The 24291-nt window shown below is 42.7% G+C and overlaps 1 protein-coding gene across 2 annotated transcripts in view; it reads right to left on the reverse strand.

Moving 5' to 3' along the window:
• Positions 1 to 18497, reverse strand: part of cwc22 (CWC22 spliceosome associated protein homolog) — a 279770-nt gene extending 261273 nt beyond the window's left edge. Inside the window, exon 1 of one of the 2 annotated variants that reach the window (XM_051930614.1) lies at positions 18366 to 18497. In XM_051930614.1, coding sequence (XP_051786574.1) covers positions 18366 to 18428 — 63 coding nt within the window. In that variant the 5' untranslated portion in view covers positions 18429 to 18497. The remainder of the gene's footprint in view (positions 1 to 18365) is intronic. The other variant, XM_028806203.2, reaches the window with a different exon arrangement.
• Between the last annotated feature and the right edge of the window lie 5794 nt (positions 18498 to 24291).

Below are 24291 nucleotides of genomic sequence, written 5' to 3' on the forward strand. Positions count from 1 at the left end.
GAATTTTTTGTTCTTCGCTGTTTGCGGCTCTTCCTTCATTTCTCCCTACTGCGTTCACAGTCTTTTCACGTGATTACGTGGGAGGCGTGATGATGTGATACTCAACTCTGCCTACCACGGCCATCGAGCTGCCGTCCATTACAGTATATTGTCAAAAAAGAGGTTCCAATTATGACCATTACGCGTTGAATTTCGAAATGAAACCTGCCTAACTTTTGTAAATAAGCTGTAAGGAATCAGCCTGCCAAATTTCAGCCTTCCACCTACATGGGAAGTTGGACAATTAGTGATGAGTGAGTCAGTCAGTCAATCAGTCAGGGCTTTGCCTTTTATTAGGATAGATTTTATATTATATATATATATATATATATATATATATATATATATATATATATATATATATATATATATATATATATATAGATAGATAGATAGATAACGACGACAAGCCACAATGTTATAACAACAGACATTCACACCACAGAACACGCCATATCACTTACAGTCAGACAGTTTTCATCATTTTCTACTGTCCATTGTAAGGATCTAACGCCCATACTGCACTTTGAGTGATGTGCTTCAAAATAGTTATTAGTGCCATACGCAACACACAAGAACACGCAATTTTCACCGCCTTCCCGATCGCTCATCTCATGTCTCCCCTTCCTCGCGGGGCTCTCGCTTCTGGTATCAAATGCCCAAACTGCCTCAGGTGTGGTGCAAATCACACTGGGGACAGTGACAGGTGGGGAGTTTGACTGGGGTGGTACACCTGTCACACCATAACGCAGAGGTCTTAAGGTGAACTCAGGAAGGAGAGAAACCTCCCATGGAGCAGAAGGGTACAAACTCTCTTCACCTGCTTGCATTTTTCCGCACACTCTACACGTCTATTGTTTTGAGTTGATCCCATGCTAAAGAATAACTGAAATCCTTTCTGTTTAACTCTTGAATTGTATGAGAAAAAACAAAACAGACCTGCAGCTTAAAATTTCAGCATAAGTAGCGTACTCAAATAACAGTGTATCATGTGTGTAGTCCAATTAAGCGAAGGCCGGTATTTCAGCCAGCCAGGTTACGACAACAGAGAGGTGTAGTGGGCTTTTTGAGAATATGCCTCCATGACAGCAGACTGCAGGATCTGTAGAGTTCCCAAGTGTAACAGGTATGTGTAGGCCTTTACTGAAGCCAGCAGGGTTATAACGATAGATAGGCAGGCCATTATACCGGCCTTTCGGGTATATACAACACTGCTATGTGGTTGGGCCAAAAAAACTGGCCTTCCGGTTTCAAAGGGTTAAAAAGTAAAAATGATGCGACAATCTGTACTTGACCCAATCCTAAGCCCACCAAACTGGACCCCCTCAACGCCCTGCTTTTTGCAGATGATGTTGTCCTGTTTGCTTCATCAGGCCGTGATCTTCAGCTCTCTCTGGATCGGTTCGCAGCCGAGTGTGAAGCGGCTGGGATGAGAATCAGCACCTCCAAATCCGAGACCATGGTCCTCAGCCGGAAAAGAGTGGAGTGCCCTCTCAGGGTTGGTAGCGAGATCCTGCCCCAAGTGGAGGAGTTCAAGTATCTCGGGGTCTTGTTCACGAGTGAGGGAAGAATGGAGCGTGAGATCCACAGGCAGATCGGTGCGGCATCCGTAGTAATGCGGGCGTTGCATCGGTCTGTCGTGGTGAAAAAGGAGCTGAGCCGCAAGGCTCAGCTCTCAATTTACCAGTCGATCTATGTTCCTACCCTCACCTATGGTCATGAGCTATGGGTAGTGACCGAAAGAACGAGATCGCGAATACAAGCGGCTGAAATGAGTTTCCTCCGCAGGGTGTCTGGGCTCTCCCTTAAAGATAGGGTGAGAAGCTCAGTCATCCGGGAGGGGCTCAGAGTAGAGCCGCTGCTCCTCCGCATCGAGAGGAGTCAGATGAGGTGGCTTGGGCATCTGATCAGGATGCCTCCTGGACGCCTCCCTGGTGAGGTGTTCCGGGCACGTCTAACCGGGAGGCGGCCCCGGGGAAGACCCAGGACACGTTGGAGGGACTATGTCTCTCGACTGGCCTGGGAACGCCTTGGGATTCTCCCAGAAGAGCTAGAAAAAGTGGCCGGGGAGAGGGGAAGTCTGGGCATCTCTGCTCAAGCTGCTGCCCCCGCGACCCGACCTCGGATAAGCGGGAGACAATGGATGGATGGATGGAATCTGTACTTGACATGCATGATACAGTCATTTACTACATCCCACATAGAATAAGCCACAATGCATTGTGTATATTCGATGTATCCTTCAGCCCTATCAGCACATGCTCCCAAACTCTCCTATCCTCAGCCCTAGCACAACAATACATTTTTTCCTTGACGAAACTTAAAACTATTGATTTTTTTCACTTCCCTCATGTGCAGATACCGCACTATCAGTTCATATTCTTTCTGCAGAATCCTAATGTATGAATTTTATAAATGTTAAACGACTAAACAACCAAAAATAATGCAGAAACTGAGCAAATTCCTCTTTCTGCTCTTAATACAGCCTCTCTTTTTCTTGCCATGGATCCCACAAGACATTGTAAGCATTCCTTAGAGATTGTGCTCCATGTTGACATGACCGCATCAAGCCATTTCTGCAGATTTGTCAGCTGCACATTCATACTGCAAATCTCCCCTGTTCCATCAAATTCCAGAGGTGATCTACAGAATTCAGACCCAGTGACCCCTGAATTTATTGTCATGTTCATGAAACCAATGTGAGACGACTTTTACCCTGTAATATGGCACATTATCTTGGTGGAAGTAGCAACAGAAGATGGGCATGAAGGGATGTACTTGCTGAGTAACAATACAGGCCATGGCATTGGAGTGATGACTGACTAGAATTAACGGCCCCAAAGTGTGCCATCACATCATTAATCATCAATCAGTGATGTTTAATTACATCAACGATGTGTTCAGCCAATCGGCGATGGACGATATCATCGATCATCGGCTCAGCCCTGTCTGAAAATGTACTTATTTTTTAATATGAGTATCTGAACCCTAACTTCTGTCTATTTTGATTAGCCATTGTAACACTCATTAGGCAGTTGTCTGCTTATCTATTCATTTTTAAGCCTGATTAATCCAGTTTAAGCTTATTAGACAGTTTGACCAGATTTAATTTATTTAAGAAGCAAGGTCTAGTGAGCTAGAGGTTGACTTCCAAAATGATGATAAAACTGCAGGAATCGTTTTGCTCTACCAGCAGCTTTTAATCCTCAGTTCTGTTATCGACTTTTCATATATAACAGCAAGCAGCAAAAATGTCCGCCACGTAGATATCTTAAACCGCAGTCGAAAACATCTTTTACCACTCACAAAAGCAGTCATTTTTTTATGTTTCCTTCTGGGTTTCCATGTACGCAGATGAGATTACAAGTAAAATGTCTACCAGAGATGCCACATCCTTTCTCAAAAACAAGAGACACTGCGATCCACGCTAACGTCGGGCACTGCCAAGGGAAAGAGGACATAAACAGAAACAGACATGAGCATTCTCAGGCACCGTATATGAAGTTTTAACATTAATGTCATGTGGTTGCGAACCCACTCTCTCGGTTTTATGGGTGCACAAATAAATCAAATTAACAAAATCGGCCAGAAATCCTAAAGTGACTTCACAAACAACACATCTGTGTAAAATGATTACACCTGTGAGGCTTAAGGCAAATAAAACGTCAAAAGAAAAATTGGCTGTGGTTTGGATTAAAAAAAAAAAAAAAAAAATGAACCACTGATGGCGAGTGGTGGATGTTTTAAATTCACAACAATTCAAGTCTATTTTAAAAATAAACTATTAAAGCTGAAAAGAACGGCAACTCTCCATTCCTTAAAAGCTGCAGCCAAATGCTCATCTGACTTCTCTCAAGTCAGAAAACTGCCGCTCACAGAGACCGTTAAGATGGATATAACATTTCAAAGCAAACTAAGGACCAAGAAAAGATTGACATACCTAATGCCAGTACAAAATTAAAAACCACAAACACACCTTAGAAGTCAGTTACCCTGAGGCCATCAAAACAGTAAAGTGTCTTTCATTCTGAAGACAACGTCTTATTAGCACATGGGAGAAAATTTATGGATTGAGTAAGTGTGATTACCCGCCAAACCAGGGGACGGCGCTGTGCTCTAATCCAGGGGTCAGCAACCTTTCAGCCGTGTCGTGTCATGCTGAACCGATGATATAATGTCATTCCACGTGCCAACATAATTCTACCAATTTTGTTATACAGTGGAACCTCTAGATACAAGTTTAATTCGTTCCAGCACTGAGCTTGTATAGCGAATTTCTCGTATCTAGAACAAACGTCCCCATTGAAAATAATGGAAATCCAGTTAATCCGTTCCGCATCCCAAATATATTAACATAAAAATCAATTTTCCTAACAAATAACACTGATAAATTATATATGCTGTAGTCTACCTTTAATAAATAACACTGGTAAATAATATAACTGATTATTAAAAGAATCAAAACAGGTGTCCAAAGTGCAGTAGAACATTCAATAAATCTTTAATCCTTAAAACAGTTGTGAAGTGGAGGTTTAAAGTACATAAGAATAACAATCCTTTAACACAAGGTTAAAACGTCAACAGGAAGCAGTCTTCAAAAAACAGATGACAATCCCCGGTGCTTCTTCTCTGTTAGCGTCTCACCTGCTTCTCCCATGCGGGCTCTGCAACAGGCGAGACACTTAATGCAGCTGACCTTCTCTACACCGTCCTGCTTCAGCTGTTTGGCTCGCCTGTACTCGCTCGCTCTCTCGCACCGACTTCCTACTGCTGCGGATTCCTGCCTCCTCCTGCAACCTCCGTTCTCTCTCCTCTCTTTTCTTTTACTTCTTCTCCCCCTTAACCGGCTTGCGCTTCTCTATATATGCGGGGAAGACATGGCAGCTGCTAGGGTTACCACTTTTAATACAAAAAAATAAGGGACGCATATGTATTGATTCAAAACGGGACGCGCAATTTCATTCTCAAATGCTGGACGATTCCGTATTTTAAAGGACGGGTGGCAACCCTGCCCAGCCCATCAGCCACAGGACAAATCATGGATGTGGGCAGTTTCCCACCTGTGCACTTAGGTGAGAAACGCAGACACCGCAGATCGCCCTGCGGCTCGCTACAGCTACCACGCCCCCTCGCTAAGCCACGAGCTATATCCACAGCCTGGCTCGTGGCTCGTTACGTGAGCCAATGCTCGTATTTAGATCTGAATTTTTCGCTCATACTTTCCTCGTATTTTGAATTTCTCGTATACAGAGGTGATCGTATCTCGAGGTTCCACTGTATATAGTATCAAAATTGGTCTGGTTATAATGGGCTCCAAAACTATATAATTTTGAAACCCATTATAACCAGACCTTACATTATTGCTCATTCAATATTTTAAAATACATAGGATCATATGAATTTTTTTATAACTACATTTGGTGGCTTTATTTTTGGTTCCAATTATTTAACTAAAATAGCAGTTTGTTTCTTAAAGCCAGAAACAGACATTTTTATAGCTTCACTTTACTCATCAGAGTTTTTAAGCATGGACTGATGTTTAGTTTGATAACATCTTCGTACACTTGACGTACAACACTTTAACAGCATAGCACACAAACAACACGATCCTTTAACTGTACAAATCCATACTCATTCATCCAAGAGTCTTGAAAATAGCGAACACCATGTTTTTTTGTCTTTTATGAGTCACTTTAGGGCAGTAAATTACTTAACGCATTCGCTGTAATCTACTCTAATAGATATATATATATATATATATACATATATAGATTGGTCATTTAGCCCGTTACAATAACGGGAGCTAGAACCGTAGTGCATAAACATTAGTAGGAACAGTCTATATTAAATGGCAAGGGACTTTGACCTCATTGTGTTTGTTGGTCGTATTTTTCTTTCTTTCAGCCTTTCTTTTGTTGATGTTTACTTGCTCAGCTGACCGTTCTTCGTGGGCTGCCACCGTGTATTATGTGTATTTAATTTTCTGTGACAGTAATACTGTCTTGTACGGCTCTATTCAATAAGGGCGCACTCAAAAAGGCGAGCTTCAAAAGGGCGACCTCAATTGAGCGCGGCGAATAAAGGCGTTTGTAGATAATTTAATTCAAATTGCTCTGGAATATGTGAAGAGTAACAAAGGTGCAGATCTTTATTTACGCGCGCCTTTATTTGCTGCGCCCAATTGAGGTCGCCCTTTTGAGGCTCGCCTTTTTGTGCGCGCCCTTATTGAAGGATACCGTCTTGTACGTCGCTGGCTTGTACGTCCGTAAAATACCTTTAATTTTCTCTGGCGGTAATACAGGCGTGCGCGTCGGTAATATGCCTTTAATCTCCTCTGACAGTAATACTGGCTTGTATGTGGCTGTAATATGCGTCACTGTATTGTATACCTTTAATTTCCTCTCGCAGTAATACTGGTTTGAATTTCTGTAAAACGCCTCTAACATTCTCTGACAATAATATCGCGCGTCGCACCGTGCCCCGCGCATGCGCACTTCACCAGAAGACACACACACACATGGACACCTGGATGCACACAGGGATTTTATTAAAGAGGATACATACTAGGGGGCTTGGCCCCCTGCTCGCTTCGCTCGCCAACCCCCGTGTTTGGTTTTCCGGATACACACTTAAGATTTTTTTTCCTTGAATTGTTGTCTATTTCATTAGTTTTACTTTTATTTCAGAACTTCTGTAAAAACAATATTTGTAATCTTGCGAGTCCCAATATGCTGAATCTTTTTAATGAGGTCAGGATAGATTTCTGTTTGGAATTTCAGCACAGACAAAACGATCGACATCAGCAGCAGTTAATAATTTTTTTTTTACAAAGTAAAAAAGTAAGTAGAGTTCTGCATTGGACTCCTGTCTGTAAAGTCGTGCAATTTACCTCTCACAGTTCCAAAAGTACAAGGGGTTACCAAGGTGATACCCCAGCTTTTCTCTAGGTTTTTGTACAAGGGCTAGACAGAACGTTTTTGACTCCTGGAGTAAATTTAGCTTTTTAAATAAGCAGACAGATAAATATATATATACACTAACAAAGTAACCAATAAATGCATGTGCGGTAAACTCCATTTTTGAAATTCTCAAGATTCTTTATTTGTCACATGCATAGTTATACAGGACAACAAGCAGTGAAATTCATCCTGATCCGCTTATCAAAAACTGTGCAAAGTTAGAAGAATATCGTTAGATTAACAAAAAGTCATAGATTAAAAGGTAACAGTATAGTAGAATATAATAAATAAGTACAATTATGTGAATAAAATAGAATTAAGTGTTAAGGTGCAATGGTGTAGTAATTATTGTGCAAAACCAAAGTTAGACTGGTGCGTAGTTAAATGAGGCAGTTTGTTTGTTTGTGCTACTGCGATCTTTACTTTCTTTTTTTATATTTTCTAATTTTCCTACTTTCATATCCTTTAACTTTCTCCACATGTTTATAGCGCTGTTTTTTGTTTTTTTTTTTAGCCTTTCTAATTTCACTGGTTTCATAGTCTCTACCTGCTCTGCATGTGTTAAGCATCAACATTTATAAACGTGTTTATGAAGTTCTACTTTCTTTTACTCGTCTTTTAATTCTGAACCAGATTGGACCTGCTTTTTTTTCCAATTCCACTTGTTCCGAGCTGATAATTACTTTCCTTATTTTCTGAATTTGCACCTCGATTATTCTTTTTTGCTCTTTTTTCTGTCCAGCGCATTTGAGTCTGTTTTCTCCGCGCTGCTTTCTTCTTCGCTTAGATGTCGACATTTCATTCATAATGTACCTTATACGCTTTATATGCGCTGAGAGCCCTAGATCTGTGTGTGCTCAAATCCTTCACAAGACTGAATGTTTTGCTGTCTATTGTCCTATTTGATAGATTGTAAGTAGGGTGTGTCTTTGGTCTCGCGGGTCTTTAAAATGTCTTACGAGAAGATCACGTATCGTAGACTTGCTTTTTGCTTTCCAGGACAGGATTTCTTTTTAATATATATATATATATATATATATATATATATATATATATATATATATATATATATATATATATATATAAATATATAAATAAATAAATAAACAAAGTCCTAAGCCTAAAAGTGCAATGATTTTATGTCATGCTTTAAATCGGCTTATTTTAAAACCTACATATACAGTATATGTTTGGTATCATTCTTTTCAGAGTGTATCAAACTTTAATGTGATGTTAGATTTTCAGATTATTATTCCGTTTTTAAATTATAAACTACAATATTAAGAAACTCGTGCATCGAGCATAGTGGACCTCAGTTTAATGGGAATACTCCAATCGGTAAGAGAGTAAATATTTTATTCTCATTTCATGATTTCTCCTCCGTTAAATAATAATACATTTTTCTTTTACATATTTATAGAATTTTGTGACTTTGACTCCAATAAGTAATCATTTTTCTTTTGTACATTTACAGATTTTACTAATATTCTGGCCTCAACTGGGGGTTGGGTGCCGAAAGCACCAGGGGGTTTTAACGTTCCACGGCCTGCACTGAACACATGGTTTCCATTTACATGCGAGTCTCATATGCAAAACAAAGGTGAGGGTGCAAATGCATGCGCTGTAATTGAAATATATATTTTTCACTATATTTCAATTCAATCACAGTGCCATTGAAAATTGTTCCGCATGCCGCAAGTTGCCGACCCCTGCTCCAATTCTTTCTCCCTCTACAAACCATCTGAATGACATTACTACCACCAATGACATCACTTCCTGTTTCCTCTCTCCTGGACCCACTCCTTCTAGCCTATCCTCCACGTAAGAGAGCAAACGACTTCAGTCCTTCAGTGCTGCCATGAACCCGTCTCTATTAAAGACATGTTTTATCTCATTTCCTAAACTTCAAGTATACAGGGTTACCAAGGGGTTACCCTAAGCCTAATCCCCCAACCTTTTTCTGAGTTTTGTCTCCCTTATTTACAGGAGTTTGAATAAAAACTACCAGGTGGTGATTAATGGGTGTCACTCAGAAATTAACTTGAAACCCCTTTAACTAAGGGTGTACAATTACGACAAAACTCATAACTGACGATTATCGCCTTTGACATTTTAATTGTGATTGTTAAATTCTTATTAGTGACCATGTAGCTTTAGTATAACCTTAAACATCAGAATTTATTGGAGAAATTCCAGTCTGGCTTCACAATTCAGAAATGACACTAACGTGCTGTAAACGACACTCTGATATCCTCCGATGAAGGAAATTCCACAGCAATTATGTTAGATTTAAGTGCAGCGTTTGACATCATTGACTATTCAATCTTATTACAGAGGCTGGAAAATGACATTACGGCTCACGAGCACTGTGCTTGCCTGGTTTAGTTTTTATTTATGAAATTGTTACCAGTTTCATATAGAAATTAGTTGACCGGACTCCAACATTATAAACAGAAGTTCAATATGGTGACCCGCAGGGTTCAGTACTGGGACCTTTGCTGTTTTCACTTTATCTATCATTAGAAAACATCACACTGATTTTCATTTACAAGCAGATGACACCCAATTATACCTTTTTCTCTTTTTTCTTTTTAACACCAAATCACATTCTTCTGATGCTGTTCTTAACTGTGTCTTAAAAGAGTGGATGTATAAGAACGACTTGTCTCCAAATACAGAAAAAACAGACCTGTTAGTTATTGGAGGGGATGATGAGACCACAACAACATTCTGTCACTTATTAACTCACTTGGAATCAACATTAGGTTTATTCAATTAGCACACAATTTAGGGCTTAAGCATGTAATTTAAAGCACACATAACAAAACTATTCAAAACATGTTCTTATTTAGTCTTCAAAAAGTTGGAAGATGACGGTGTTTTCTAAATGTGCAAGATACTGTACTGAGAAAAGAATTCTTGCATTTATATTTACTTGGATTGGCTACTTCCGTGTGTTGTTCATTGCTGGTTCAAATTGTTCTTTATGCCACATTTAGTTAATTCAAAAGAACCAGGATTGTAAAATCAAAATGTTTTCTTTCTTTTTAGTCATTCTGGTGTCAGGTCGGGGCACACACACTGGTATAGCGCATTGCCGCACAGACCACATGACAAAACAGCTTGGGGTCCTAATTAGCAACTCCTCAGGAAGACATGTGGTCCAATCCCACCCTCTATCTATCTGCCACAGACAGGTGTTAAGTGGGCTTCCCCTTGGCTTGGTCCAGTCACTCCGGTACCCAACAATAAGGATCATGTGAGCTGGATCACCCTCAGGGAATTGCGCCACATGGCAATAGTGCCGTAACTGATGGTCCCTCACAATGCAGGTCATGTGCCTCATTCAGGACTCCATGAGCAACACAAAGTCAAGCCAGCAGTACCTAAGGATTCTCCAAAGAGACACACATGAAGGAGTCCAGTCTTCATCTCAGGTCACTGGATAGCGTCAATGTCTCTCAACCATATAGCAAGACAGGAAACTCCAGGACTCTAAAGACTTGGACCTTCGTCCTTTTGCAGAGATATCAGGGGCACCACACACCCCTTTTCCAGTGACCTCATGACCAACCCCCCCCCCATCCCATGCTGTCCCAATCTGTCTACTGACTTGATAGGAAGAGTCACCAGAGACATGAATGTCACTGCCAAGGTAAGTAAACCTCTCGACGAGGTCGACACTCTCTCTGCAGACAGACACACTGCTGATGGCCGTGCCCACAAGGTCATTAAAGGCCTCCATCTTGGTTTTTACCAGGACACTTACAAGCCCAGACACTCGAGACTCCTCACTCAGTCTCTCGAGAACCCCAATCAGAGCCTCAATTGACTCCACAAAGATCACAGCATTGTCAGCAAAGTCAAGATCAGTGAATCTCTCTTCACCAACAGATGCCCCACAGCCGCTGGACCCCATGACCCTGCCCAACATTGAACAGAGTAGTATTCTGGTGTGCGTGTGTATATACACAGTATATATTATTTATACATATACATATATCTATCTATATATCTTTATACAGTAATCCCTCCTCCATCGCGGGGGTTGCGTTCCAGAGCCACCCGCGAAATAAGAAAATCCGCGAAGTAGAAACCATATGTTTATATGGTTATTTTTATATTGTCATGCTTAGGTCACAGATTTGCGCATAAACACAGGAGGTTGTAGAGAGACAGGAACGTTATTCAAACACTGCAAACAAACATTTGTCTCTTTTTCAAAAGTTTAAACTGTGCTCAATGACAAGACAGAGATGACAGTTCAGTCTCACAATTAAAAGAATGCAAACATATCTTCCTCTTCAAAGGAGCAAAAAAATCAATGGGGCTGTTTGGCTTGTAAGTATGCGAAGCACCGCGGCACAAAGCTGTTGAAGGCGGCAGCTCACACCCCCTCCGTCAGGAGCAGAGGGAGAGTGAGAGAGAGAGAGAAAAATCAATACGTGCCCTTTGAGCTTTTAAGTATGCGAAGCACCGTGCAGCATAGTTAAAAGCTGCACACAGAAGGTAGCAACGTGAAGATAATCTTTCAGCATTTTCAGACAAGCGTCCGTCCGTATCGTCTAGGTGTGCGAACAGCCCCCCTGCTCACACCCCCTACATCAGGATCACAGATAGCGCAAGAGAGAGAGAGAAAGAAAAGTAAGTTGGGTAGCTTCTCAGCCATCTGCCAATAGCGTCCCTTGTATGAAATCAACTGGGCAAACCAACTGAGGAAGCATGTACCAGAAATTAAAAGACCCATTGTCCTCAGAAACCCGCGAAGCAGCGAAAAATCCGCGATATATATTTAAATATGCTTACATATAAAATCCGCGATGGAGTGAAGCCGCGAAAGGCGAAGCGCGATATAGCGAGGGATTACTGTATATAATACGCTACCGTGGCTGTCCGTTTGTATGTCCAGGATTTTACAGGGTAGGATTCAAAAGTAATGAGCCTCATTTTGTTCTGACGCGAACGTACCTCGCCGCGCGCCCCACTTGCCAGCGACGGCGACGGTGGGTGTTGGCTTCACAACGCAACGGAGCTCCTACCACTCCAAGCGGTAGTGTGTTACACGGCGGAATGGAAAGTTCGTTAGAGCAACGGTACGCATTGAAGACGAAGACCATGCTCATTGCCTTCTTCGGAGTGAAGGGGATCATCCACTACGAGTTTGTCCTGCAAGGACAGACCGTTAATGCTGCTCATTACTTGGAAGTCCTGAAAAGGCTGAAAAGAAGCGTCGCGCACAAGCGAAAGGACATCAAGGACAGCTGGAAGCTTCACCACGATAACGCGCCCAGCCACAACGCCTTCATCGTGAGCGCCTACCTAGCCCGGGTGAACGTTCCGGTGGTCCCCCAGCCTCCTTACAGTCCGGACGTGTCGCCTTCTGACTTCTTGTTTCCGCGCTTAAAATCAGCGCTGAAAGGAAAACGCTTCGACTCGATCGAGGACATCCAAGCAAATGTCAAGGCAGCCCTTGCAGCCATCCCGGAACAGGCCTACGTGGACGCCTTCGAGTCATGGAAAAGCCGCCTGCAAAAGTGTATTGATGCACGAGGTGCCTATTTTGAAAACTATTAATTAGTTGTACTGATTTGCTCAATAAATTTGTCTTTTTGAACAAAGGCTCATTAATTTTGAATCCTACCCTGTAAATCACCTGGAGCTCGCAAATTGTTTGACCGATTGACCTGTAATTCAGTACACATATACTACATGACCTCTACTGTCCACTTTCGGGGTGAAGATTGACCTCCAAGGTTATTCCTCTTTTTATTTTTATTTTATTGTAGAATCACCTCTCGACCAGCAGGGTGCCATTCTCATTACCTACCACCCTCGCCGTCACTTCCCCTACCTCTTCGTCTCTTAAATCATTATTGACGCAGATTGAAGACTTAAATGCCAGCTTAAGTGACAAATTAAACGTACTAAGTAATTGCAACACAAACACTGAATTAATCAGTTTTAACGTGAAAAAGATGGCAACGGAAGAAGAGAACAAGCGGGCCACTGGGGTGGAGAAAAGAAGAGCTGCTCAGGAAGGAGCAAGCACATCAACCTCTGAGCAAACGAATGCTAAACGTACAGAGAAAGAATGAAAACTAAGAATGGTCAAGTCAAGTGGATTTACGTGCAGTGCACCGGTACTTGCTAAAACACCCAGCATTGCCCGGCAGGAAAATAACGTTTTTTTTTTTTTTGTTTTTTTTTTTAAATTAAGAAAAATAGAATTAAAACAAAACACAACTTGACAGATTAATTTTTCTTTTGTGGTGTAGTAACAAGTTTTTACATGCAGAATTTTTGACGTCAAAAACAAAAGTCAATTAAATTAATAATATTATTAGGTTGATTTAATTCTATTACCACTATAACATTGTTTCAATCAGAATAATGCAAGGTGAAAATATAGTTAACAAAAACAAATATTAAAACGACAAATAATACTACCGATTTTTCATGATAAAAACTGTCGGCTGCTTTTACGGAGCACACCAGAGAGGTTTCCGAGCGTCAACTGGGATTACAACATACATACAAGACCGCAAGATTGTGACTGTCTGCTTTATATATGATATACACATAAAAAAATCCATCCATTTATGTATTTATTTAATTAAAAAGTTTCTGTAAAAAGACAAACTTCCTCCTGAGAACAAATACTACCTATCTATAAAGATACCATTAAACTAAATGAATGCATTACTAGTGTGTATGTCCCGAGTTTGACGTTAATCTGCATCCAGCCCTACATGTAGGCCCACCAATCTGCAGGGAAAAAAACTGAGTTTGGTGACAGAATTGGCACACCGGCCACCATAAAAAAAACTCCCATTGCTCCATTCCATCTGAATTAGTGTGGCGCTGACGTATGACCCATCGCAAGGCTGCACTCGGGTCCTAATCTGGATCCTAAATTGGTTTGTCATGTTGTGGGTGCAGCAATGCGCTGTATCAGCGTGTGCTGCTGACCTTGTGGATGTACTGGACAGAGTTAGTTGGGGACATTTGTGTTTTCTTGCACCCTTGCCCAGCAATGACTGGCACACACGTCAGATGTCATTACATTTTCTAAACTGCTTAATCCAGACCAGGGTTACACTGAAGGTAAAATCCAGGCTGCTCATGAGCTCTGATGGCACAACCAGCTGCTGGCTTCCTGCGCGCTCAGCTAAAAGAATTCAGGAGACCGAGGTTGAGATGTTCTGGTCAAAAAAGCTATTATTTGAAACGCCTCGTGGATAGCAGATCACAATTGAAACACATCTGAGCTCAGGAGTACGCTGGCCTAGACCGTGGTTTGTCCATTCCAGGTATGACTTTGCCTTTTTGTTTTCTTTGGAAGACTCAAGTTGTAAAGTAAGCCAAGTCTTAGTCCTAGCCTAGTAAGTATCACATTCGGGATAATATCACGTTCACATTTTGCCGTTACTTCGTGGGTGCCCGTCCTGGGTATGACGTTAAACTGAATCCAGCCTGGCATGTAGGTCCTCCAATCTGCAGGGAAAAACCTGGGCACTTGACACTCCGGCCACCATAAAAAAACTCCCAGTGGTTCCATTCAAGCAGAGGCTGCTGCTTCACCACCTGAGGCCACAGGTCCGTAACACCCTCGACCCTCTGCAGTTCGCATACCAGGAGAAGGTGGGAGCGGAGGATGCCTTCATCTACATGCTACACCGATCCCTCTGCCACTTGGACAGAGGCAGTGGTGCTGTAAGAATTATGTTTCTGGACTTCTCTAGCACCTTCAACACCATCCAACCTCTGCTCCTTAGGGACAAGCGGACAGAGATGGGAGTAGATTCATACCTGGTGGCATGGAACATGGACTATCTTACAGACAGACCTCAGTATGTGCGTTCCTCCCCCAAACTATGCGACTCTTTAATTCCACCAGGGGGGATAAACGTTAATATTTAACATTATACATAGTTATTGTCTGTTTTTTTTTTTTTTTTTTCACCTGTATTATTATCATTCTTTAATTTAATATTATTTATTGTATCAGTATGCTGCTGCTGAAGAATGTGAATTTCCCATTGGGATTAATAAAGTATCTATCTATCTATCTATCTATCTATCAAGGACTGCAGGTCTGACATTGTGGTCAGCAGCACAGGAGCACCGCAGGGGACTGTACTTTCTCTGGTCCTGTTCAGGCTATATACATCAGACTTCCAATACAACTCGGAGTCCTGCCATGTGCAAAAGTTCACCGACGACACTGCTATTGTGGGCTGCATCAGGAGGAGTATAGGGACCTAATCAAGGACTTTGTTAAATGGTGCGACTCAAACCACCTACACCTGAACACCAACAAAACCAAAGAGCTGGTGGTGGATTTTAGGAGACCCAGGCCCCTCATGGACCCTGTGATCATCAGAGGTGACTGTGTGCAGAGGGTGCAGACCTATAAATACCTGGGAGTGCAGCTGGACGATAAACTGGACTGGACTGCCAATACTGATGCTCTGTGCATGAGGGGACAGAGCCGACTATACTTCCTTAGAAGGCTGGCGTCCTTCAACATCTGCAATAAGATGCTGCAGATGTTCTATCAGATGGTTGTGGCGAGCGCCCTCTTCTACGCGGTGGTGTGCTGGGGAGTCAACATAAAGAAGAGGGACGCCTCACGCCTGGACAAACTGGTGAGGAAGGCAGGCTCTATTGTAGGCACGGAGCTGGACAGTCTGACATCTGTGGCAGAGCGACGGGCGCTGAGCAGACTCCTGTCAATCATGGAGAATCCACTGCATCCACTGAACAGGATCATCTCCAGACAGAGGAGCAGCTTCAGCCACAGACTGCTGTCACCGTCCTGCTCCACTGACACACTGAGGAGATCATTCCTCACCCAAACTATGTGACTCTTCAATTCCACCCGGGGGGGGGGGGGGGGGGTGTAAACGTTAACATTATACCAAGTTATGGTCTGTTATACCTGCATTGTTATCAATCTTTAATTTAATATTGTTCTTTATCCGTATGCTGCTGCTGGAGTGTGTGAATTTCCCCTTGGGATTAATAAAGTATCTATCTATCCATTCCATCTGTTCCAGTGTGGTGGTGAGGCGTCACCCGTTGCATGGCTGCACTCGGGTCCTAATCTGGGATCCGAAGTTGGTTTATCATGTGGTGGGTGCGGCAATCAACGGTGTATCAGCGCCTGCTCCTGACCTCTCCTCTAGTGTGTATAATGGCCATTACTGCTTGAAAATGCTTGATTTTTAATTTATTATTCACACAGGACTGCTCAGCCCCATTTTTAGCAGACATGCCTTTAGTGCCCTAATTAGTCCCTGTGTTAGTTCTAATTGGATACAGGAGACTAATTAGCTGTATTAGCATCACTGACACCTGTTATTCTGTCACTTGTGTTACAAGGTACTGGCATTCCTAAAGTTCACTTCTGGGTTCAAAAATGGCCAAAATGAAAGAGCTTTCTCAATAAACATGTCAGTCTGTCGTTCCTTTGCAGAATGAGGAGTACCGCCATGCGGCAGACTGCCAAGAAACTAGATAGATAGATAAATAGATAGATAGATAGATATGAAAGGCACTATATATGATAGATAGATAGATAGATAGATAGATAGATAGATATGAAAGGCACTATATATGATAGATAGATAGATAGATATGAAAGGCACTATATATGATAGATAGATAGATAGATAGATAGATAGATAGATAGATAGATATGAAAGGCACTATATATGATAGATAGATAGCTATGAAAGGCACTATATATGATAGATAGATAGATATGAAAGGCACTATATATGATAGATAGATAGATAGATATGAAAGGCACTATATATGATAGATAGATAGATAGATATGAAAGGCACTATATATGATAGATAGATAGATAGATAGATAGATAGATAGATAGATAGATAGATAGATAGATACTTTATTAAACCCAAGGGGAAATTCCCATACTCCAGCAGCAGCATACTGATAAAGAACAATATTAAATTAAAGAGTGATAACAATGTAGGTATACAGACAGACAATAACTTTGTATAATGTTAATGTTTAATGGTGGAATTGAAGAGTCACATAGTGTAGGGGAGGAACGATCTTCTCAGTGTGTCAGGGGAGCAGGACGGTGACAGCAGTCTGTTGCTGAAGCTGCTCCTCTGTCTGGAGATGATCCTGTTCAGTGGATGCAGTGGATTCTCCATGATTGACAGGAGTCTGCTCAGCGCCCGTCGCCCCGACACAGATGTCAGACTGTCCAGCTCCATGCCTACAATAGAGCCTGCCTTCCTCACCAGTTTGTCCAGGTGTGAGGTGTCCCTTTTCTTTATGGTGCCTCCCCAGCACACCACTGCGTAGAAGAGGGTGCTCGCCACACCCGTCTGATAGAACATCTGCAGCATCTTATTGCAGATGTTGAAGGACGCCAGCCTTCTAAGGAAGTATAGTCAGCTCTGTCCTCTCTTGCACAGAGCATCAGTATTGGCAGTCCAGTCCAGTTTATCATCCAGCTGCACTCCCAGGTATTTATATATAGTCATTTATTTACAACTGAAGATTTCATACAAAGGTGTCCATTACTGTCTTGAAACAAGAGGGCGAACTAGATCTGACCAGCATGGAGGAGGAGGAGGAAGAAGAAGGGTAACTGCATAAGAGGAGAAAGACAAAGGAGTGCGTAGCATGACAAACTAACGCCTGCAGGGTCTTCTTTAAACATACGCCAAATAACCAGCGTCTTCTGTAACCGAGAAGCTGATTTGATTCTGGGCCTCCACAAGGCGCACGACGCTCCCTCTTCAATTTTACGTACCCGCGGGATTAACGCCGAGTTGTGTCCCGTTTGGGGACATTGGAAATCTGGTCAGCCTAACCGAGGAGGTCAGCACTAGGTCGGAATAAAAAAAAACAGACCACCAGAGTCTGTCCGGAATTCCACCACAATTAACTCTCACGTGTTATCCGATCCTCCGACTGTCAAACAAACTAAATAAACAGCAAACGACATTCATAAAGCAAACGTCCACGCGGCTGGCGAAAAAAGAGAATACGCCAAACACCCGGCAACTCACTACCGATTCATCGCCCCTACATGTCAGCCAAGCCGTTTACTGTTTGATACAAGTTCTTTTTAAATTCTCCTCCACCATACACATTTCTCGAGTATCCGCTGGTCCCGAGCCACTTCTTAAACGTGTCACGTCTAAATGCACACATAAATACACACAATCACAACACGAACAGGCCCAGCGATCGCTCAGTATGTCGCTTAGACCTGAAAGGGTTTGGTTTTCAAATTCATGTTATTCATCATCTTGTCAGCACAAAACACTGCTTATGAATATTCGTTTAACTCAAATGAACGAATCTACAAACAGATACCTTTTCCACGGTTTCGTGCTGCATTCTTTTTTCCACTTCAGTCGGATTCGAGCTCACCGCCATGTTTCCTTGAGTGACGTCAGCTTAGTGATCTACGGAAAGCGAGAAACGCCAAACAGAGCGCGTGCTGACGAGCGTGGTCTTGAGAACGAGACGGCCAAATACGAGCAAACGGCGCAAACAGCAACAGGTTGGTTGGCGAATTTTTAAAGATTTCTCTTCACTCGAAAATGTTAGCTTTAGTGTAAGGGAATATTTAAAATAAAAGGGCTTTATCATATTTCAGAGCATATTGTAGGATCCCATCCAGGTTGAAGTCTTTTTTTTTGACCGACTGTTAGGTCCGATTGAGGGAGGGCAGAGTACAGCGCGGAAGACTGACAGCGGGGTATTGATTAAGGGGATGAATGGGGGAGGTGGGAGTAACCCTGGGTTGGAGAGGGTTCTTAAAAGGTGGTGTGCTTAGGGTTACGAGGTTGGGGTTCTTTTTCTTGATTGTTCAAGTAAAAGACTTTTTTGGTGAGTCTTTACTACATCTGCCTGTTTTTTTTACTTCTTCTCTTTTTGTGCCTGACGTGGAGGTTGCTACACTGGTGTCAGAAGTGGGATTTTACAACGACGATGGCATAAACCAGCAACAGGAGAGGCAAATTGGTAGATAGTTGTTCCCCAGAAGATTAGAATGCAGGTATTAGAGGCTGTGCATGGGGGTGCTGGGTCAGGCCACTTTGGAGTAACAAAGACACTGGGACGTCTGCAGCAGGGTTTCTACTGGGGGAGGTGTCGACGTGATGTGGAGGACTACTGCCGCCGATGCAACACGTGTACTGTTAAGAAGGGACCTTCTGGACAATCTACAGCCCTGTTGCAACAATACAGAGTAGGTCTCGATACATGCTCAGTGATCCAGGTAAGGAAATTCTAGAAAGTTGATTCAGTTCATCTGGACATAGTTATTTTCCAGGGAGATACGTTACATCACTCATCCAAGTGACTTCCTCAATACAAAGTAGACATGCCCATGGAGAGGGTGGAAATTGATGTTGTGGAGCCCTTCCCCACGCTCCCAGCTGGGGCAACACGTTCATTTTAGTTGTGGTCGACTATTTTACAAAGTGGCCCAAAGCATACCCCCTTCCTGATCAGGAAGCAGAGACAGTGGCGGACGCTCTAACTGGGGGTATGTTCAGTTGTTTTGGTGTGCCGGAGGAACTTCACTCCGATCAGGGGCGAAATTTTTAGCGCAGAGTGTTTCAGCTGGTTTGTGAACGGTTACAGATTCGGAAGACCCACACTACACCCCTGCATCCCCAGATTGATGGGCTGGCGGAGCGGTTTATTCGAACACTTACTACCCAGCTGGCTATGGCCACCAGCCATCACCAACGTGATTGGGACCAGAAACTGCCCTTGATCCTCCTAGCATGCTGAACGACAGTTCAAGAAACAACTTGCTGTACCCCTGCCCTTCTTTACTTTACTTTACTACGTCTGTCTGTTTTTTTACTTCTTCTCTTTTCGAGCCTGACGCGGAGGTTGCTACAATATTTTATATTACAAATACAGAATAAATCTTGCATATCGTGAGTATTCACTTTTTTTCCTGTATATGACTATTAATATCTGTTATTGGTGTACCTGAGACATGCTGCCTAGACTCTGCGAGATGGTCTTCTGCGCTGTTGTAGCCTTTGATGATGCAAACAGCAACAGTTCCAGTACTGTTCCTCGTTGGAGTCACTCCTTCAACATTTTGACTCTGTGGGATGGTCAAGTTAGTGGTGGTATCTTCTGGGTTTTCAAGTTGGCACCCTGGTTCCTTAATGTTTCACTGATAGGCCCACAACACCTCCAGTGGGTTCAGCACTGAATCCCCCAGGATGCCATACACTCACTCGAAGGCCCAGGTGGAGTCCTGTCTATCTATTATATAGTTTCTTATTATATCATACTTTTTCAATTCATTATAGTGCCTGTAAATGTACTATATGATAGATGGATGGATATATATATATATATATATATATATATACATACACACATATATGATTTTATTTATGTATCCATTATATAGCACTTTTTTCTATCTACCTTTCTTTGTATTACATGGTACTTTTAACTATCTATCACAAATAGCGCCTTTCATGTTTATTATATATTGCCTTTCACATCTATTTATTATATAATATCTTATTTTATCATACTTTATTCGTTATATAGTGCCTTTCATATGTGTCTTTCTGTCATGTAGTACATTTAATTTTATTTATGTATCCATTATATAGTACTTTTTTCTATCTACCTTCCTATCTATTACATGGTACCTTTAACTATCTATAACATATAGCGCCTTTCATATTATATAGTTCTCTATCTATCTATTGTGACAAATAGATTCAATAGATCCCTTGAACCCTTGGACAATATGTCAGACACCAGATAAAAGTCCAAATGTTATTTTATTTATAATAACAATGTGCACAAAGCACCTTCCACTCCACAATACTCCAATAAACAAATACACAATCAATAAACAATCCTCCACTCCAAGCAGCTCAGTCACCCTTCCTCCCAGCTCGGCTCACTGCTGGGATTTCCCACAGTCCTTTTATACTTGTTGACCCGGAAGTGTTTCTGTCCCTCAGTCCATGTGATTCTTAACACTTCCAGGTCAGGTGAAAACTCCTTTTCTTCATCCCGGAAGTATGTTATTTCTTCTGTCCCTGTGACTAGGACGTACTTCCAGGTTATAGTGCACATAGCAATCCCTGGGCCTCCCTGCAGCGTCCCCTTGTGGTCCCCATGGTATCCAGCAGGGCTGTGCAGTAAAACTCCAATGTCCATGAGTCCCTGCTGGAATTCGGGGCAGCTCCATGTTGCAGGGAGGGCTCCACCTGGCGGCCTGGGGGTATTGGCCGGGATGAACGGCCGGCCATATCCCACACTATCTATCTATCTATCTATCTATCTATCTATCTATCTATCTATCTATCTATCTATCTATCTATCTATCTATCTATCTATCTATCTATCTTATAGTGCCTTTCCTATCTTTCTGTCTTTCTAACAATGGCAGCTAAACACTTCCTAGCATTGGCCATCAGCCTTTCCCATTGCAGTTGAAGACTTTCCATCCTCTCTTCTTTGCAGAACTGCTTTAATTCAGATATATGGGTAGGTTTGTGAGGGTCTTCTGCTAGACACAGTGTGCCCCGTGTGATCCGCAGTGCTCTCCATTTGACTCGTCTGTCATTTTTCACAAAGGCTTAGGGACCATACTGGTGTTTCTTTGCATTGTTGTTACTCCTCTCCCATTTTTCCTCAGTGCCTTTTTATATTATGGCCACATGAGCACTGACCTTAACTGAGGCCGGAGAGGCCTGCTGTTCTTTGAATGTTCTTCTGAGATCCTTTTTTGAAGGAGTCATCACTGTGCCCTTGGGGTCATTTTGATAGGTCAGCCCATTCCTAATGTGCTCCATTTAGAGTTACTGTAATGGCTCTCACTGTGGTGCCCTGAAGTCCCAGAGATTTGGAAATGGTTTTGCCACCCTGTACCGATTGGTAATTTAAACGAAAGTTTTCCAAATCCATCCATCCATCCATTTTCCAACCCGCTGAATCCGAACACAGGGTCACGGGGGTCTGCTGGAGCCAATCACAGCCAACACAGGGCACAAGGCAGGAACCAGTCCTGGGCAGGGTGCCAACCCACCGCAGAGTTTTCCAAATCTCTTCTGAAATTTCCTTTGGTTGAAGCCTTGTGCTCCTGTGATGACATCTTCACTGTCATGGTGATGGTCACTATGTAGGGAGGTTTACATTCAGCAGGGCTGGCTGTGTTCAGTCAATGGAGTCAAGTTATCAATGTACTTTGGTTGGTGGCTTGAATGAATAACTAAGGGGGGCAATTACCTTTTCACACAGGCAGTGCAGGTGTCAGATAACTTTTATTTGTTAAGTAGCAGTTTGGAAATGGTGTTGTGTGATCTCTCTGTCTCCTTTAATCAAATACTACACTTTGTGTGAAGATCTGAAGCCATTCATTGTGACAAACATATAAAAACAGATAAAGTCATTAGGGGGGCGGGGTCAAATACTTTTTCACAGCTCTGTGGCAGCACGGTTTCACATATGTGCCTCCCAGAGCCAACGTCCTGATTTCGCTCAAGCCCCTAGTCACTGCCTGTGTGCCCTTTGCGTGGTCTCCACAATGATGGGTGGGTTTCCTCCACCGAGAAGATGATTGCCCACCCTAAGAGTGTGAAGGAGTGGGCCCGGCAATGCAAGCAACTGGCATCCCCTTGGAGGCTCACTTTGTACCCTGTGCTGCCAGGATTCCCTCAGAGACCCTGAATTGAATTAAGTTGGATAGTGACGTGTCTTTAGGGTTCTTACTCGAGACCACCGCTCCAGTTGACCACCATAGCATACGTTTTATTGTGTTCACTTTGAAAGACTCTGTTTGCCAAGAAGTGTGACTGCTTTTAAAGCACTTTCTGAAAGAATGTTGTGAAAGGCACTAGAAGTGTCTTGTGGCGGTACTCACTACGAAAGGCACTGTATAAAATAGCTGGTGGTCAGCTGAGTGCAGGTGGATGTTTCTAGAAATAAAGCGCCTTACATGCAGGTGGTTTGCAGAGCTGTGATAAGAAGTAAGTATGGGCCGCACTTGGATGGCACAGGTTGACATCTTCAGAAGGCCCCAAACTCAAGTTGCAGGCTTTTTTTTTTTCTTTTCTTCAGATCCTCACAACTACCCACCCATAGTGGGGTCAACTCAGCTTACTGTATGCCCCCACCACACATTCATTTCCTGACACCTCTGACTCAGATGCCACAGACTTCCAAAGTTGACTTCATTCTTCCTCCAGCATCACTATTTGAATGTGTTTAGAGCGACTGTCCACTCACACATGTGTTGGGCTTTCCTCCCTTTCTGGTGACTCACCTGCTGGCCGAGCAACGTGCCCAGTGTGGTGGGCCGTTTGGTAAACAAGTGATTCACGGCCCCTTTAGAGGTCCGCGTATGAGGGAGATGGAGATGGCTGCCTGTTTGGGCTCTGATGCTCAAGTGTGTGTCTTCTGGTGACAGCCTCAGGGACATCTGCACGCCTGACCCTCTGGCAGGGCGTCTCCTTACAAGACCACTGTTTCCTGTTGCTCCTTTGCTAGCCATTGCTTGTAATCCTATATAGTGCCTCTCAAGCCATTCATCTCTTTATATCACATTTTATGACAAGGACTCAGTGACCATCACATACAGTGGGTATAGAAAAGAATCCCCCCCTTCAAAATATTCCCATTTGTTTTGCTTTACAGCCTTAAATGTAAACACACAAACTAATATTTCTTCCCAGCTTTACTTACTCAATGCCACCTCTAACATCCAAGTGAAGGATATCACAGCTACAGTTCAGAAAAATGATAAAAAATCAAAACAAGACCTACTGAGATTAATAAAGGACCCCCCCAATGTCAATGTCATTTTGTTGACCCCCCTTTTGCTTTAATGACAGCCTTGAGTCTGTTGGGATTCTTCTCTATCAGCTTTGCACACCTAGATTGAGCCCACTCAATATTTGCCCCCCACTCTTCTTTACAGTTTAACTGTTCAAGTTCAGTCACATTGGATGGTGAGCATTGGTGGTCTGCTATCTTCAGATCTTTCCACAGATTTTCAGTGTGATTTAGGTCTGGGCTCTGACTGGCCACATCAGGACATTCACTTTTATCTCCTTCAGCCACCGTATGGTCAATTTTGCTGTGTGCTTCGGGTCGTTGTCATGTTGAAAGGTGAACATTCTGCCCATCTTCAACTTTCTGGCAGAGGGTAGCAGGTTTTCCTCCAGAATTTCATGGTATTTTGCCCCCTCCATTTTTATTTCTACCCTAACGAGAGCCCCCGGCCCCCCACAACAGGATG

Source organism: Erpetoichthys calabaricus, chromosome 8 (genome assembly GCF_900747795.2).
Source record: "Erpetoichthys calabaricus chromosome 8, fErpCal1.3, whole genome shotgun sequence".
NCBI classification, from domain to species: Eukaryota; Metazoa; Chordata; class Cladistia; order Polypteriformes; family Polypteridae; genus Erpetoichthys; species Erpetoichthys calabaricus.